The 14,687-nt window shown below is 37.5% G+C and overlaps 1 protein-coding gene across 11 annotated transcripts in view; it reads right to left on the reverse strand.

Annotated features, from left to right (window-relative positions):
• Positions 1 to 7,701: 7,701 nt before the first annotated feature.
• The window catches only part of NEBL (nebulette), a 140,138-nt gene continuing 133,152 nt past the window's right edge, over positions 7,702 to 14,687 (reverse strand). For all 11 annotated transcript variants that reach the window (XM_017741517.1, XM_017741516.1, XM_017741513.1 and 8 more), the window contains one exon: positions 7,702 to 13,121. In XM_017741517.1, coding sequence (XP_017597006.1) covers positions 12,945 to 13,121 — 177 coding nt within the window. In that variant the 3' untranslated portion in view covers positions 7,702 to 12,944. The remainder of the gene's footprint in view (positions 13,122 to 14,687) is intronic.

Genomic DNA, 14,687 nt, shown 5'->3' on the forward strand with positions numbered 1-14,687 from the left:
CTTGTGTTAATTCCATTCACTTCGGCTCAGCCACAGTGAATTTCTCCTGAAACACCCATTCTTGCAAAGCCTCATCTCCATGCCTTATATATTGAAAAATTTTAGATGTCTTTTAAAAGAAGACAGTTTTGAAGTTGGCACTGCTTGAGCAACAAAGTCTATGTTAGTCCAAGTCCAGACAGCAATAGAAATAAATTTTAATGGAATCACATGAAATAAATTTACTGCTTTTATCTCTAGCTGGTTTGTTTTTTAATATAAAAAAAGAGTATAAAAAATACTACTTTGCTGTGGATGAAATGTGGAACAGATCAGGTAATGAAGATGCAGAGTATGTCACTGCAAGGAGAGGTTTGGGGAGGAAAATGCTGTCACTGCATGAGTAGTTGTCTTTAGAGCAGATTAATTTGTCTTAAGAGCATAATGAAACCTCTGCTGTTGTAGCATCTCTTACTGCAGCTCTTCTTTGACTGCGCCTCCGGCGCTGGCTTTCTTCTTGCAGTCATATATAGCATTTTGTACACACATTTAACTCTAAGAACTCCTAAGACTCCCCCATATGCACCACCACTGTAATTATCACTGTTCAGGGAGCACATCCATATTTTTAAGTACTAGGACACCCTTAAGCCCTTCAACAATATGGTCCCAATATGTTTAAATTTCAGGTGTTGAATTATGATAAGTAAATTTCTCATCTCATCTGATCCAGTAAAAAGTATTAGTGAAACACATCTTTACTCCCTAGTTGCCTCTGCTATTGAACCACACTGGAAATCAAATTTTGTAAACCATTTATTTTGTTAAGCCCTTTTGATTTTATGTAGACATGTGAGGTTTCATTCTAATTAAATATAGAGCACAGTTTTTCTTACAACACAATTAAAATAGCCATTTATGCCCGTAACAAGACCGTTACTATTCTAGGTCCTGCAGCTAATTGCCATCATTCATAAACACAAACGATGAAGAATTTTCAGTGGTGCACATCTGCCCCCTTGTGCCAGTTTTACACGACTGCCTTTTCCCTTACTAATGAGCTACAGCTCACCCAGCCCTGAAAGGCTGTATTAAAACCTCGCATGCAGATATTTTTTTCCTCATCTTCTTTTTCAGTGTATGACAGAAGAAAAGAGATCTCGTTGTACGTCTCCATCTCAGCTCCTGGACGTTTTTTTCTAAAAATGCAGAGACATTTAGAAAAATGGGAATATGTTCATATCTATCAATCATATGTGTTTCAGGAGGATTGCAGCAAATTACTGTGGCCAGTGGCAGTTTCTGAATGTCTTCACTGCACCACAAGAAGGGACCTTTGCTCCCATCACAGCAGAAAACTCTCCAGATAAAAGAAGAAATGAGAGAAACTTGTTCTGCCCTGCAACAAGAAAGAAAGCAAACTGTGAAGTCTGGTTTTCATGATAAAAACATACCATGCTTGGAAAATGGTTGGCCAAGGGAGGCATTGAATGCTTTTGAGTATAATTTTATTTGAAGAAAAAAAACTAAATTCCAGGAATGTTTCTTCTGTTCCTTCAGGCATTGTTGTTGGATTGGAGAGTGTGAAAAATATTCATCACAAGTGCTTACATATCAACCTAGGAGAAATGGTGCTTGAACATCCACTACCCTTTCCTATGGGCCACGTGCAGGAGCAAGTGGTAGGGCTCAGCTCCCAGGTAATGCAATCCATCACAGCCCACTGGGGTCCCTCTGGCTCAGCAGCTCCTCCTGCCTCCCCTGGGTCTGCATTCCCTCCTGGCACACCGGCTACACTGCCTCCATTGCTGCTCTCCCACCTCCAAGGTAACATGTTCCTGTGTCCATCCTGCCACAGCTGCTGCTCTGATGTTGAGATTAAAATATGCATAAAACTACAAAGAGCAACTTACATTAAAAAAAAAAAAAAAAGCAAAGGAGGGCTTAGATATCTGTGGGTATTGAGCCCATGCTGAATGGCAGGGCTGAGCTGCACGTTTTGCAGAAGGTTCCCTCAAGGCCACCCAACCAGAGTGACTTGCCCTGAGAAGGTTTGCACTCAGGACCTGCTGACACAGTAGAGGTGAGGTAACACCAGCTCACCAGTGGCAAAACATAACTTGCTCAGAGCTTTTTGAGGAGCACCCAAGCCCTTAATAAAGCTGGGACAAAATTAGAATTTGGCCCTCACTTTTTCCAGGTGTCCCATTTCTGCTTGAGGATTTCCTATCTGTTCAAGGCCAACATGAGCATTCTCCCACCCATTCCACATAACATGATTTAAAAATGACCCATGACATCTGTTTAGCCACATAGGATGTACTGAGTCAAAGAGAGCTATGTGCTATATATCATCCCTTCAAATTTTCTGGACAGCAGGTAGGAAATGCTGAAGCAAAAACAAGGTCTTAAACATCTCCAAGCTGAAGCCCCTCACCTAGGATGACACAAGCACTCATCAATCCCAACTCATGTTTAACAGCCCTGAACACTTTGCTGAGAGGGTGTACCTCAGATCCTAGTATAAAAAATCAAGAAGAGATAGTCTTTCAGAGCATGACTGATTTAGTCATCCAGTAACTCAAATCCTCATCCAGGATTTCTTTGTTCTTCTCACCATCAAAATGATTTTGAATAAATATCTTGTCAAGAATTCAGAACTGATATCCATTTCACTGATGATGTCCCATTTCACATAGCTTAACTAAATATTCCCTAAACTAAAGAGATGGATAAAAAGTCAACATAGCTCTAGTCTAGCTGTTAGATACTTGGTTTAAGGGTAAACAAAATTTTATAATCCCTAATTCAGTAAGCATTTCACTATTTATATTCAATTCATTAAAGAATGATGACTGGTTTCATAGAGCACATTGAAGTGTTAAAATGTTAAGTGAAATTTCCAACACCACTCTGTAATCAGATTCAGATTTCAGATGTAATTTAAAAAACCCACTTGTCTCTCATCTTCCTGTGTCTGAATCTAAATACATTATAAAATCTGCCTCTTCAACCTTGTTTTTCCTCAGCTGAACACATAACATGATACAGACAATATATAATAGAGCAGATTAAGAAACCTTAGTCTGGACTAAGAATCAAGGTCCCTTTATTCTGATATGATCCATGGTTTCACACCACTGCTTTCTGAAGCTATATAAAGTTGTTCCATCCTGCACAGAACCCTTCACTGCATATATGTACAGAATTTAAATGAAAAAAAGCTTTTTAAATACACTAAAGCACAGACTAAGTAATCTTGTTTCACCTACCTTATTCAGCTGTGAAGTTCTGATCCAGTTGTAGGTTCCCTGTGATGGTGATCAGGGTTAAAGCATGTTGCAATAATACATGAAAAACCTCTTGTTATTTAACTCCCCCAAAAAGTGACTCAATTAACTTTAAAATATATGGTCACTGGACCAGCACTATTTAGAGAAGGAAAAACTGCGGGATGGGGGGGGGGGATGGGAGGGGAGCAAAAGAGTGTGTGCTCCATGGATCAACTTGTAGGAGAAACTAATTTGATTGTGACTAGTGCCTGTGCCCTTGTTTTGAATCATTTTATACCAGTTCAAATTACAGTTCTGGCCATCTTGTAGGAGGCTGAGTAAGTCCTGTTCATACTCTTGATCTCTGAGAAAGTGCGGGGAAAAATAAGAAAAGCTTAAAATAAGAAAACATACACCTGCAGAATGGCAGAAAGCCCTCAAATTAGAGGACCTGATGTATTCTTCTGGCTTAGCCATCATACCATAAGAAGCTGAAATAGAAAGAATACCAACAAAAAGATAACCAGCAACAAGTCAAAACAACATCTAAAATCAACCTGTCCAAAAGCAGCTGCAGCTGTTTTGACTTTATAGTATCTGGAAAATAAACTAAGTTGCAGTTATAATTTTACTAATCTCACAGAGCACTGGTACTGCAGTGATGGCTACTATTTTGAAAGGAGGCACAAGCTGAGAAGATCTCTCAGGAGTCTTTGCTAGCTGTTTGCTCTAACAAACATCAAGACTGTAGCTGTTGCCATTGTACCACACCCTCCTTCTCATAATAATCACAGTTGTGCAACAGAGCATCCTGGCCAGTGGCATTTGAACAGGGAGTATGTTATTTGTGCAATATGTTTCTTGAGGGTGAAGTAAAGAGCCTTGTAACAAAGGATATTTAGCAGATGTTACTTAGTATAGCAATGAAAAATAGTAGGAAGAGAAACTTATTTGAAGTACTCCAATGTTTGTGGTCTTTTTCCCATCTCACAAAGGTAACTGCTACAGGGAATGCAACGTTGAACATAGAGCAGAGCAAAACCGTTTTAGTGGGGCTTAGGGGCTGAAAGAAAATTGAAGGGAGCAAAGTTAAAATTTTGGTAACTTTAAGATTTGAAAGTATAACTGTAAACTGTTGTCTTCCAAGATCTTACAACACCCTTGAATCTATTCTTCCACTGGAGATTAATTTCTCTAACAGCATGCTAGTAATGCTGTGAGGAGCAGAGATTTCCCACTATTTTTAATAAAGTTAGAAGGAGGGAAAATAACAGTTAGAAATGCAAGCATGCTAAATGTCAATTCAAATGCCTAGCTCCACCTTGCATGTGGTTTGCCAAAATTTCTGATTAACTTTCTTTATTTCCATTTGATCAAGGAATTGTTTAAGCTGCACAGCTAACTAGTTAACTATGAATAATTGTCATCTAATTCTTGAATTTGTTTTGAACTGCTGGAGTGGAAATGAAAATGACAGTCTCAAATAGCTGAGTCACTCAAATAAACACATAAACTTGCTTCTCAGTTGAACCACTTGCCAGCAAGACCTGATCTGCCACTTATCCCATTTAACTTGAGATATCCACAGTGTATAATAGCTGCAGTCATCAAGGTCTGCCTAAACAGTCCCTTAGAGCATAATTCATCTAACACGTTTTAGATGCATGCTTCCTTCAGTACTAGCTACAAAATTGGACAATGTCAATGTCATCTTGAGTCAGAGGAGCTGTAAGTCAGATAATGTGTTTATTTTATAATGACATTTATTTATAGAAAGGCTGGGGTTTGGTACAGATGATCATGTCTCACAGAAATCCCATCTGATGAATACAGAACAAGCAGTGCTAGGAACTGAAAGGTTCTGGTGAGCAGGATAGTGCCTATCACACAGCTTCCATAATGGGCAACAGACTGCATTGACATGGTATGAGCCCTTCACTCTAACACTGACGGAGAGAGAATGACTTCTGAATCAAGAGTTCAACCCAAAATCAGGGATAACATAAAAAGGATGCTAATCCTCTGAAGAAGAGAATGAAGGTATTGATGAGACAGCAAAAAGTGTAATCTCCCTCTTCTCTGAAATCAGCAGCTTATTTCAGAAGCAGCCACAAGTACACACAGGCAAGGAAAGCCAGGGAAAGCACAGTCAAGAGGACTCTTCACAGAGAACAGTTCATCGCTGAGCCAACAGAAATGTAACACTGCCTGGAGTAAATGGACAGGTGCTAATATTCTTTGAGTTCTGCTCAAAGGTCTTGACAGGAGAACAGGCAGGTGAGCCACACTAAAGTTCCAAATCTGAATGCAGGAACTATGGAGGCCAGAGCGTGGTCTGAAGTCCTGACTGGAAGGGCCCCAAGCCCATCAGGTTTGATGACAGAGATGTCAGAGTTTGACTGAAGGAAGAGGCGGCAAAAGGCAAAGAAGGACAGTGAAGCCAGTGTACAACTGCTGGGGAATAGAGAACTTAATGGGGAGATAACACTAGCATTTTTCAAGCAATTTAAACTCTTCTCAGTTCCTTGAGAAGCCTCTTAAAAATATCTCCTTTGGGTCCTGGAAAGGCTGCTGTATAAGCAACACAGGCTGTAAGCATGTCAAGAGAAGAAAGATGGAGGAGGAGGAAAAACACAGAAAAATTATGGCTTGAATCAAAGAACAATCAAAAAAGCTGAGAGTTGTTTGTGAAAACATTGAAAATGGATATCTATGAGTCAAGCACTATTTTAAGACACAGATGTTAATATCTGCAATCTCTCTTTGTAGACGCAAGTGGTCAAAGCCACAAGCCTGTAGTCTTCTGCATGAGAACAGGCCTCTCCATATGTAGATTTTATCAACAGCAGGCAAGTGGGAAGGAAACCAAAGCTGAAATATATAAAATTAAGGACTTCTTAGGCTCTTTTTAGGATGTAGTGCATAAATATGAATCTCCAATTTCTGCTGTCATTGTTAAGCACAATGCCCAGCAAGTAGCACATCATGCAGTATCAAATTTGTGGAGCAGGTGAGCTCTGTGGCACATCATCTCATTCTGGTACTAAACACAGTTCAGTTAGCAGCAGCTTTGCCGCAGTGCCATGGGGCTTAGTCTTCTCACTGCACTGGATTTCCTTCCTGCTGGGCACAAAAATATGTAGTTTAAACCTACTGACATTTTGTTCCCTCTGTACTGAGGTCTCATTTTCTCGAAGGATAAATTTGCATTTATGAATGCCATATGCCAGTGGATGGCCTGCTCTTGGGATGCCAACTAATTGCTCAAAAACTGGAAGAGGTATCTGCACACTACCCCAGAGTACTTCTGACACTACAGCACAGACATACACACACAGACAGGCCAAGCATATCCACACAGCACTGCTCAGCTTACAGGTTAGTTGTTCAGATGGTGCTCTCAGTCATATGGTTGACTTGTATTAACCTCTGCAGCAAAATCTGAGTAAAAAATCTGTGACTTTTCACTTCAGCCGTGCCTTCCAGCCATTTCATGCTACTTCTTTCCTTATGCCAATATTACTGTTTTAAAGGTTGTACAATAAACAGAATTGCCAAAAGAAATCATTTGGAAGAACAAAACAAATCTAGATCATTTGGTGATATCACTTTAATATGTCCCACAGGTACCTTCATGGAAAGATGCAAGAGGTAGCCATGGAAAAACAGTATTGGAAACATGGCTGGGCTTGGTGATATGAGTGGGAGAAGGGAGAGAAGGCAGTGCCCATGCCCTGGGCAACTATTCCCTCAGTATAGAGAACTCTATGGTACATTAGCTTATTCTTGCTAATTAACACACCAGAGAAAATCAAGAGCCCAGTTCTGAGAAAGAGCAGAAATCAGGGCATCCTAAAAGCACTGATAGCTAGAATCTCTCAACCTGTCCAATACACAGCATGGAGGGTTTCCATGAGAATTTCAAGTGCCAGTACATAGATCCTTTTGATAATTATATTCTATGGGGCCAGTAAAAACAGGAAAGTATTTCAGTACCTGTAGCAAATTATGGCGCGATTTTCAAATAAAACACATTCCGAGTGCTTGAGGTCTATTTTGGCAGCTCTTAAATCTTTATCTTATTGAAAACTGCTGTTTGCTACAGTATATATAAAAATCGGATATTTCTATACTGGCAGCATTTCAATATATAAAAGCACCACAGAACATGGAATCACAACTCTGTAACCAATTAAATTTCATAGGAAATGCTAACACATTTCTTAAGTAGAAATTAGTGTGGTAGCAAGTGCATGTCACCTACCTAGAATGAACTAATCAGCTCCATTTGTGGCTGCCATTTGTCCTCATACATTGTTAACAGCCTTCTTCAAACTAACACTTGATAAAAATATAAAAATTCTAATGCAGTCCATTGTACTGTACACTTAACACTCAAATAAATAAAACATGTCCCTAAGAATAATAATCTTCTTCGACTACAGGCAGAGCAGTTCCAAAATACTTCTGGAGTTTATTTTAACTTAAACTTTCTTACAGTGTTTTAAAAATAATTTACTTGTGCAAATGAATAAAGACAACATTTCTATATGAAATTGTCTTAAAGAAGCCAGCAATTTGATTTCTTTTCATTAGTGTTGCACTGAGCACGCCTAACCAAATGTCCATTCAAAGACAAGCAAACAAACATCAATTAAATCAGTGGACCTCCTTCACTTACTATCTTTGCTTATTTAAACAAACCAAGGGTCATGGAATGTAACTTGATGTTTTGTTGAAGGGCTACAAATACAGAATGAAAAAGGCAAATTAATCTTTTAAAGAGAGGGCATGTCTGAAATAAAACAGTGGTTTAGGAAACTATTTACTGAGATCAAGCTTGACGAATAGTGCTAAAAATTCTACTTAAGTTTGAAAACTCAAACCTTCCTTCGTTAAAGCAATATGCATCTTTGAGAGCTTATACTAATGGGTATTGTAGCTTTACAGAGTGCTGTTTATGAATATAATACATACATAGTGCTGGGTTTAACATTTTATTTGAATGACGTTTAATGTTATGCAAAATAAATTGTTATGTTACATCCACTGTGACATCAACTAAAATGTGAACTAGTTTGCATAGGTTAGTACTTTGGGCAGCATGATGTTGCTCTAGTCCACCAAAGCTTAAATATTCACAGTGTAGAGGAAGAAACAGGAATTAAAGCATTTCTACTAAAATATATTTTAATAGCTGGTGTTAACTTTCTGCATAACAAAAGCCAAATTAAGATGATACATCATATGATCCAAGAGTAAGTTTATCTGTCCTTTGAAAAACAATTGTCACCTTCATAACTGTATACCCCCAAATACAGTACAGTTTTGCAAAATAACTAAAACTTTACACACTTTAAAGCAAACATAAGCCAAACTGCACAGCGGTTCATTTTTGCTTTTTATATCACACTGCAAAAACCAACAGCTGAGAGATTTTCCACATCATGCTAATCAATGTCAATACAGTCATTGCTGTCTTCCAATGGTCTAGCAATTTCTAATAGTAATATTACATACACAATTGAAATGCTACAGTATAGCTTATTTTCCCCCCTAAAATAATAATAATTAAACAAATGTCAACAACAACTGGATTACAACTTAAGTACAATATGCAAATTCTATTTATCAGACACAAGAAGCATATGAAATTCCTTTGAATATATTGTTGTAGTGCAGGCAGTTTAGGAAATAGAGCTTTCAGGTTTTCTTTCCAAAGGAGAGATGGGGTTCCTATGGCATAAAGCTGGAGAAAATCACTAAAGCATTGCAAAATGGTTTAATCTTCTACAGCTCACTAGTACTTTGCATTTGCCAGCACATCAGTTTGGAGGACTTCTATCAACAGCATCTTCTGTCTGTTTCAGTATATTGTTTAAACGTTTACTAACTAAAGCATATTCTCTATTTTAAATGGAGTATTAATCAACTTAATAAAAATCTATGATTTTATACCCTGTACCACCTTCTGCCAAAGACCTGTGTATTTGTTATTTCTTTTCCATTGTACAAGATGACATGCAGTCACTGTACAATAAAAACTAGAATTATTACCTCTCCCAAGTATTGGAGACCTTCCATATCCCCAAGAAACACTCGGCAGGGACACATTTGTCAAAAACATAATCCATGGGAGGTGATTCCCTGTCAAATCCCAATCTGCTGAAGTAGTTTATTGTATGTCAAATGTAATCAAGAAAACCCTGTTTCATCAAGACTAAATGCTAATAGTTCCATAATGAAAAATTACAACTGCAGTATCTGTATGTAACTTTGTTTAGAAAATGAAGATTAGCCAGGCAAGAAAGAGTAATGAAAAGCAAGGCACCCATTTGTTCTTGCATGTATGCATGAATATGCTCTATATTCTACATTTATACTCATGCTAGCAAGAATTACAGCATTCTTTGCAGAATTCTTTATTTCTAAAATGGGAACATGTGGACTTCCAACCTGAACTTTGGAACAGCTTGGGAAATTCAAGTCCTTAAAAGCCCTTTCCTTTCCCCAGAAAAATGTTGACTACAGGAAGAAAGAATAGGGAGGGGAACATGCTGTGCTAAAAATGAATATAAACTTTAAAGGTGACAAGACAGCATGTAACATCTTTTCACCCCTATATCACACTGCATGTAACAGTCTCCAACATATGCTTTGAAAAACGTGTGCTGGCACAATTTAGGTTATGACTTACTCTCCCTACCTTACAAACTTTAGATCTTATAAAAAAAAAAAATTATAATTGCGTTCTGGTAATTTTGGGCCTTTGATTGCATTACTTAGAACAAAACTGCAAAATTACAGTAAAGTTTGTTTTATATCAAAAGCAGGAACCATTCCATATAAACATGAATTCCTAAGCATATATGACAAAAAAGTTGACTACAAGAATAAGTAACTTAAACCAGATCTTAATAATTCTGCTGACATACCATTCTCAAGAGAAATGCAATTCACATACTGTTTGTTTTCTTGACCTTTTATTTTTTGCAAATTGATTTAGCTGCTCTGCCAGGCTAATGAATATTCAAAATTCATAAAGGAAATTTTATTTCTATTGTTCAGCATAACATAGTTCTCTAATGTCACCAAATGCTCATTTTCTGATTTACTTCTCTACATAAATTGTTTAACACTGTAACCTGTCTCCTCATTTAGGAAGAATGATTGTGTATTTATAGGTGGAGACTCTGTTTTATAAGTCACTAAAAATTGCCACTTGATGCCATATAGATATTGTCTATATTTCTTTTTTATTCATATTTGGTTAACAAACTGACACTTTGTTTTTATTGTTGTCAGCATTACACAGCTAATAGAGAAGCACAGCAGCAAGTGACAGCCAATTGTGCCTCAGGCATCATCTGAAAAATTTGCCAGCCAGCAGAAGATGGAATTCCTCTACGTGCTCTTGATGGCCAGTGATGAAAACCAACACAGAAGCAAACTGCTTGTTTCAGAGCTTCTAGCTCAGCACACCACATCAGCCTTTAAAAAATCCATTTGCCTTGCTGATTTTATGTGGATGTCACCAGTAATGCACAAGGGTCTGCTGCAATAGCAGCTCCTTAGGCAAAACTTGCAAGAATTTTAAATCACAGCAGTCAGCTATACAAATTATATATTTACAGTCATGGAACTCTGCTTTCAAAACACATTTTTTGAAGTTAGATACTCCTAGGAAGCTTTAGCCTTGGAATTAGGCTGCTGACAAGAAAGCACAGGTAATTCCACAGTCACAGACATTTTTCATTTTTTTCTTTCTTAATGCGGTCATTCCATTCTGCTTGGCAGCTGGAATCATCCCTGTGTTAGCAAGACCTAAAATAAAATTGCATAAGCTTTACAATTCTTAACTGTATGCAAAAATAGAACTTGCAGGTATTTGCATTGACAGCTTTCAGTTGACATAACAAATCCATACTGCTTTCCTTCTTTAGTTTTTAAATAGCTAATGCAGGATTGCCTAATATATAAGAAATTCAAAATTGTGTAAAAGCTCTATATTTAATTCTACTTTAGAAATTTTAGAAATGAAAGAAAGCCAGTGCACACTCAGTATTCTGAGGACTACATCAAAGTTAATTTCCTTAGCACATGGCTGAACTTCACAAATTATTTTATCTGATAAACATTTTCTTCCTTACACATCTCTGCATTCCCATGAGTAAGTTCTCAGATGAATCTTTAACTCTTTTGTCCTTCCTCCCAGAATTTCTCCCTGGGAGGGAATGCAGCACCCAGTCAAAGCAAAAACAAGTTCCCTGTAACCCAAACCTGCTGAGATCTTAGAGATCCACTGTATCACCAGCTGTTTGATCCTCTCTCCAGCCTCACAGACTGACCTGGATCTCTCAGTTCTGACCAGAAGTTAACAGACACCAAATAGCACACGTGAAGGTCTGTCAGCAGAATATTTTTACTGTTTTCTACAGATGGCTAAACTGAAACAATGGCATGGAGTATGTTGGATTTTGCTTAGTTAGCTTTCCATTCAGTTATGAGAAAGATTAGGTCACTAAAAGAAAACATAATACTTCTCCACCATTAATCATTTGGCAAGCGTACAACCCACTGTTGGATCACCAAGAATTTGGGAGTAAACTGAAGCAGTAGGCCACTGATCTGAAATGCACTACAAGAACCAGAGCTCTCCTCCACTGCTCAGTGGAGGCACAAGTGTTTCTGCAGCAGGGGGAGGGACATCAGCTCATCAGCAAAGCAGCCATTAAGCGAGTTACCTGTGGTAAGAACGGGGTGTGACTGCGGGCTCCGTGTGACTGCACAGCACCGGGGCCGCACAGGGGTGTTTATTTACAGCAGTCCAGGTGAAGGTAGAGGAACTAACAGGAAGTATTGGTTGTACGTTGCCCTAATGAAAGTTTCTATTTAAATGCTAAGTATTATAGAAGGAAACAGAAGAGTTGACAGGTTTTATATTTTAAATAGTCTTTGCAAGGAATCTTCTATGGAAAAGATACTGAGAAACCATGAATCCAGACCTGGATCTAATTGATGGATTGGGATGGAAGCAAAGCTAACAGATCACATGGAAATAAATAAAAATGGGTGATCCAAGAATAAATGTGGATATTCAAAAGTCAGGAAATTTTTGCTGTCAAAATAAACATAATTACTGTAAGGCTGCTGGGCAGTAGGGGGTTTCATTGGGATTTTTTACTGGCGTATTACTTGTCTTTATTTCAAATGACTGGATTATCTACTCAACATTTTAATTTTTATTAGGAAGCTAACTGCTTAAACATTAAACATTTCCCTAATAATTTGAAGATGTGTTCAAACTCAGTGTGTTAACCTCCTGTGACTTCAGAGTGCCATAAGAAGTGAATCAATTTTATGGTTATAACGTCTTTGAAGTGTAAGGAAAAGGTATTACCCCTTTACAGTTAATTGACCAAAGTCTTTATAGGATTGGCAGCACCAGGCTTCCATATACGTTTTTCATTTTGAGAGAGCACTATTATAAGCAATGCTGTTTTCAAAGCTCTGAGCTTCTTGTGGATTTTTTTTTCTTTAAAGGACTCTAAAATGGATTCTGAGTGAGAATGCAAACTGTTGTTGCAGTGATAAAGTAATGATCATGAACTCTTAAAAGATTCTTCTGACTTTTTTCTAAAAGGTTAGATTTTAATTAAATCATAATAAAGCTCAAAGGACTAGAAACAAAAATTAGTTAACAAACTCAATATAATTTGCTGGAAGCATTCCTGTTTTCCCAGTTCTCTGAACAGTACCATACATCCAGCCATCATCAATTGGTTGCACATTGATGATATAATCACCATCCCTGAAGGAAACTTCATCTTCATCTTGAGCACTGTAGTCATACATAGCTCTGTATGTTCTCTGTTGAAGGAAAGAAAACAAGGCTGTAAAGTCTCAAGTCTTAACAGAGATAGATTCTTTCTCTTTGCACAAACAAGAAAAGAGAAGAAAAAAAGAATAGAGGGAGCAAAGCAGAGAGAGAAATCACAAGTTACTTGTTGAAAAGGAGCAGTATCCCCTCTACACCCTGTCAAATATACAGTAAATACAGGCCTGCGTTCTGAGTAGCAACATTATTATTTTGTTAACTCACACTGTCTTACGGCTTCAAACAAACAGATTTCAAGCCATTCACTGCATATTGAAATATTCTAACTGTTGTTCATTAATTCACTAGTAACAGTTCATTACATCCAGCCATAGCTAGATGTGCTTCTGCTCCCTATTTGCATGATTCACAAATAGCTTCTTCCGTGTCTTCAGTACAAAAAGAAACAGTCTTCATCCAGGCCATTAACTTTTCCATCTCACTGAATGTCCTTCATTTCATTAGGATTTTACCCCAAATTAAGAATTATGAATGTAATACTATCTAAAGGAAAAACAAGATTTCAAAAATTTTATAAAAATAATTTTTATGAATACTTATATTTTCATATTAAGATAAAATGTTGTTTAGCACATAAAGTCTCATCATTAGCTAAGCCAAATTTCTCTACAACCCTGCCTACTATAAGACAAGATTTCAACTTTTTTCTCTTTACTTTTCTAAATAGAGTATTTATTTTCACTCATAACCAATAAAATACCATCATTTACTGTAATTCAAAGTGGATTTTCAAACTCAGGAAGAATCTTAACAGCCAGATAAAGGTAGCTCATTTTAAAATTCTCAAGAGTACTTTTTTTTTCTTACCCTAGCTCTTGACAGAAGTCAAAAGCAGTTCAAGCATCACTGATAATATCCAATTTCCCTTCCAGTAATTTTTGCTACGTTACCATATGTAGCTGAACTTTTCTGGTCCAATGATTTAAAGAGGAAAAAAGGTAAAAACAGTCAATGTTTGAGTTCATGCTTAGTACTATTGTCTGAACCTTTTAATAGACAGCAAACTTCTCAGCTCAAGAAAACAGCTCTGGATTAATTTTAGTTCATATCACATATGTATATAGGGGTTTGAGTGTTTTTAATGAAACTATTTTTTAAAAAGGTGGAGATTGCTCCACATGGAGTGAGCAGGCCATTTGTCACATGTTGGAAATGTGGAATTATTTAATCCAAACAATATAGGGCAACTCATCATTACTGTTCCCATGCTAGAAATATACTTTTAGTCTTGGCTCTACCTTTATCATTGGTAGTGCAAATTAAACAGGACAGAGAAATCAGCTCCTGTTTAAATACTGGAGACCATTGGAGACCACCTTTCCTGACAAGTCTATTCGGAACTGCATTTGAGTCTTGTGCTGTATTATTGTTCTCTGCTGTGCCTTGTAGTTCTGCTGACCTACAGGCTGTGACCAAGAGCAGTTTTCAACCAGAGGTATGTGCTTTCTTGGTGGTTCCTTAATGTCTTCCAAGTGTGCATGGATGTCAATGAAAAAAAGGATCCGTTTTTATGCACTACATGAAAGTAAATAATTGCT

Source organism: Corvus brachyrhynchos, unplaced genomic scaffold (assembly GCF_000691975.1).
Source record: "Corvus brachyrhynchos isolate BGI_N302 unplaced genomic scaffold, ASM69197v1 scaffold167, whole genome shotgun sequence".
Taxonomy (NCBI): Eukaryota; Metazoa; Chordata; class Aves; order Passeriformes; family Corvidae; genus Corvus; species Corvus brachyrhynchos.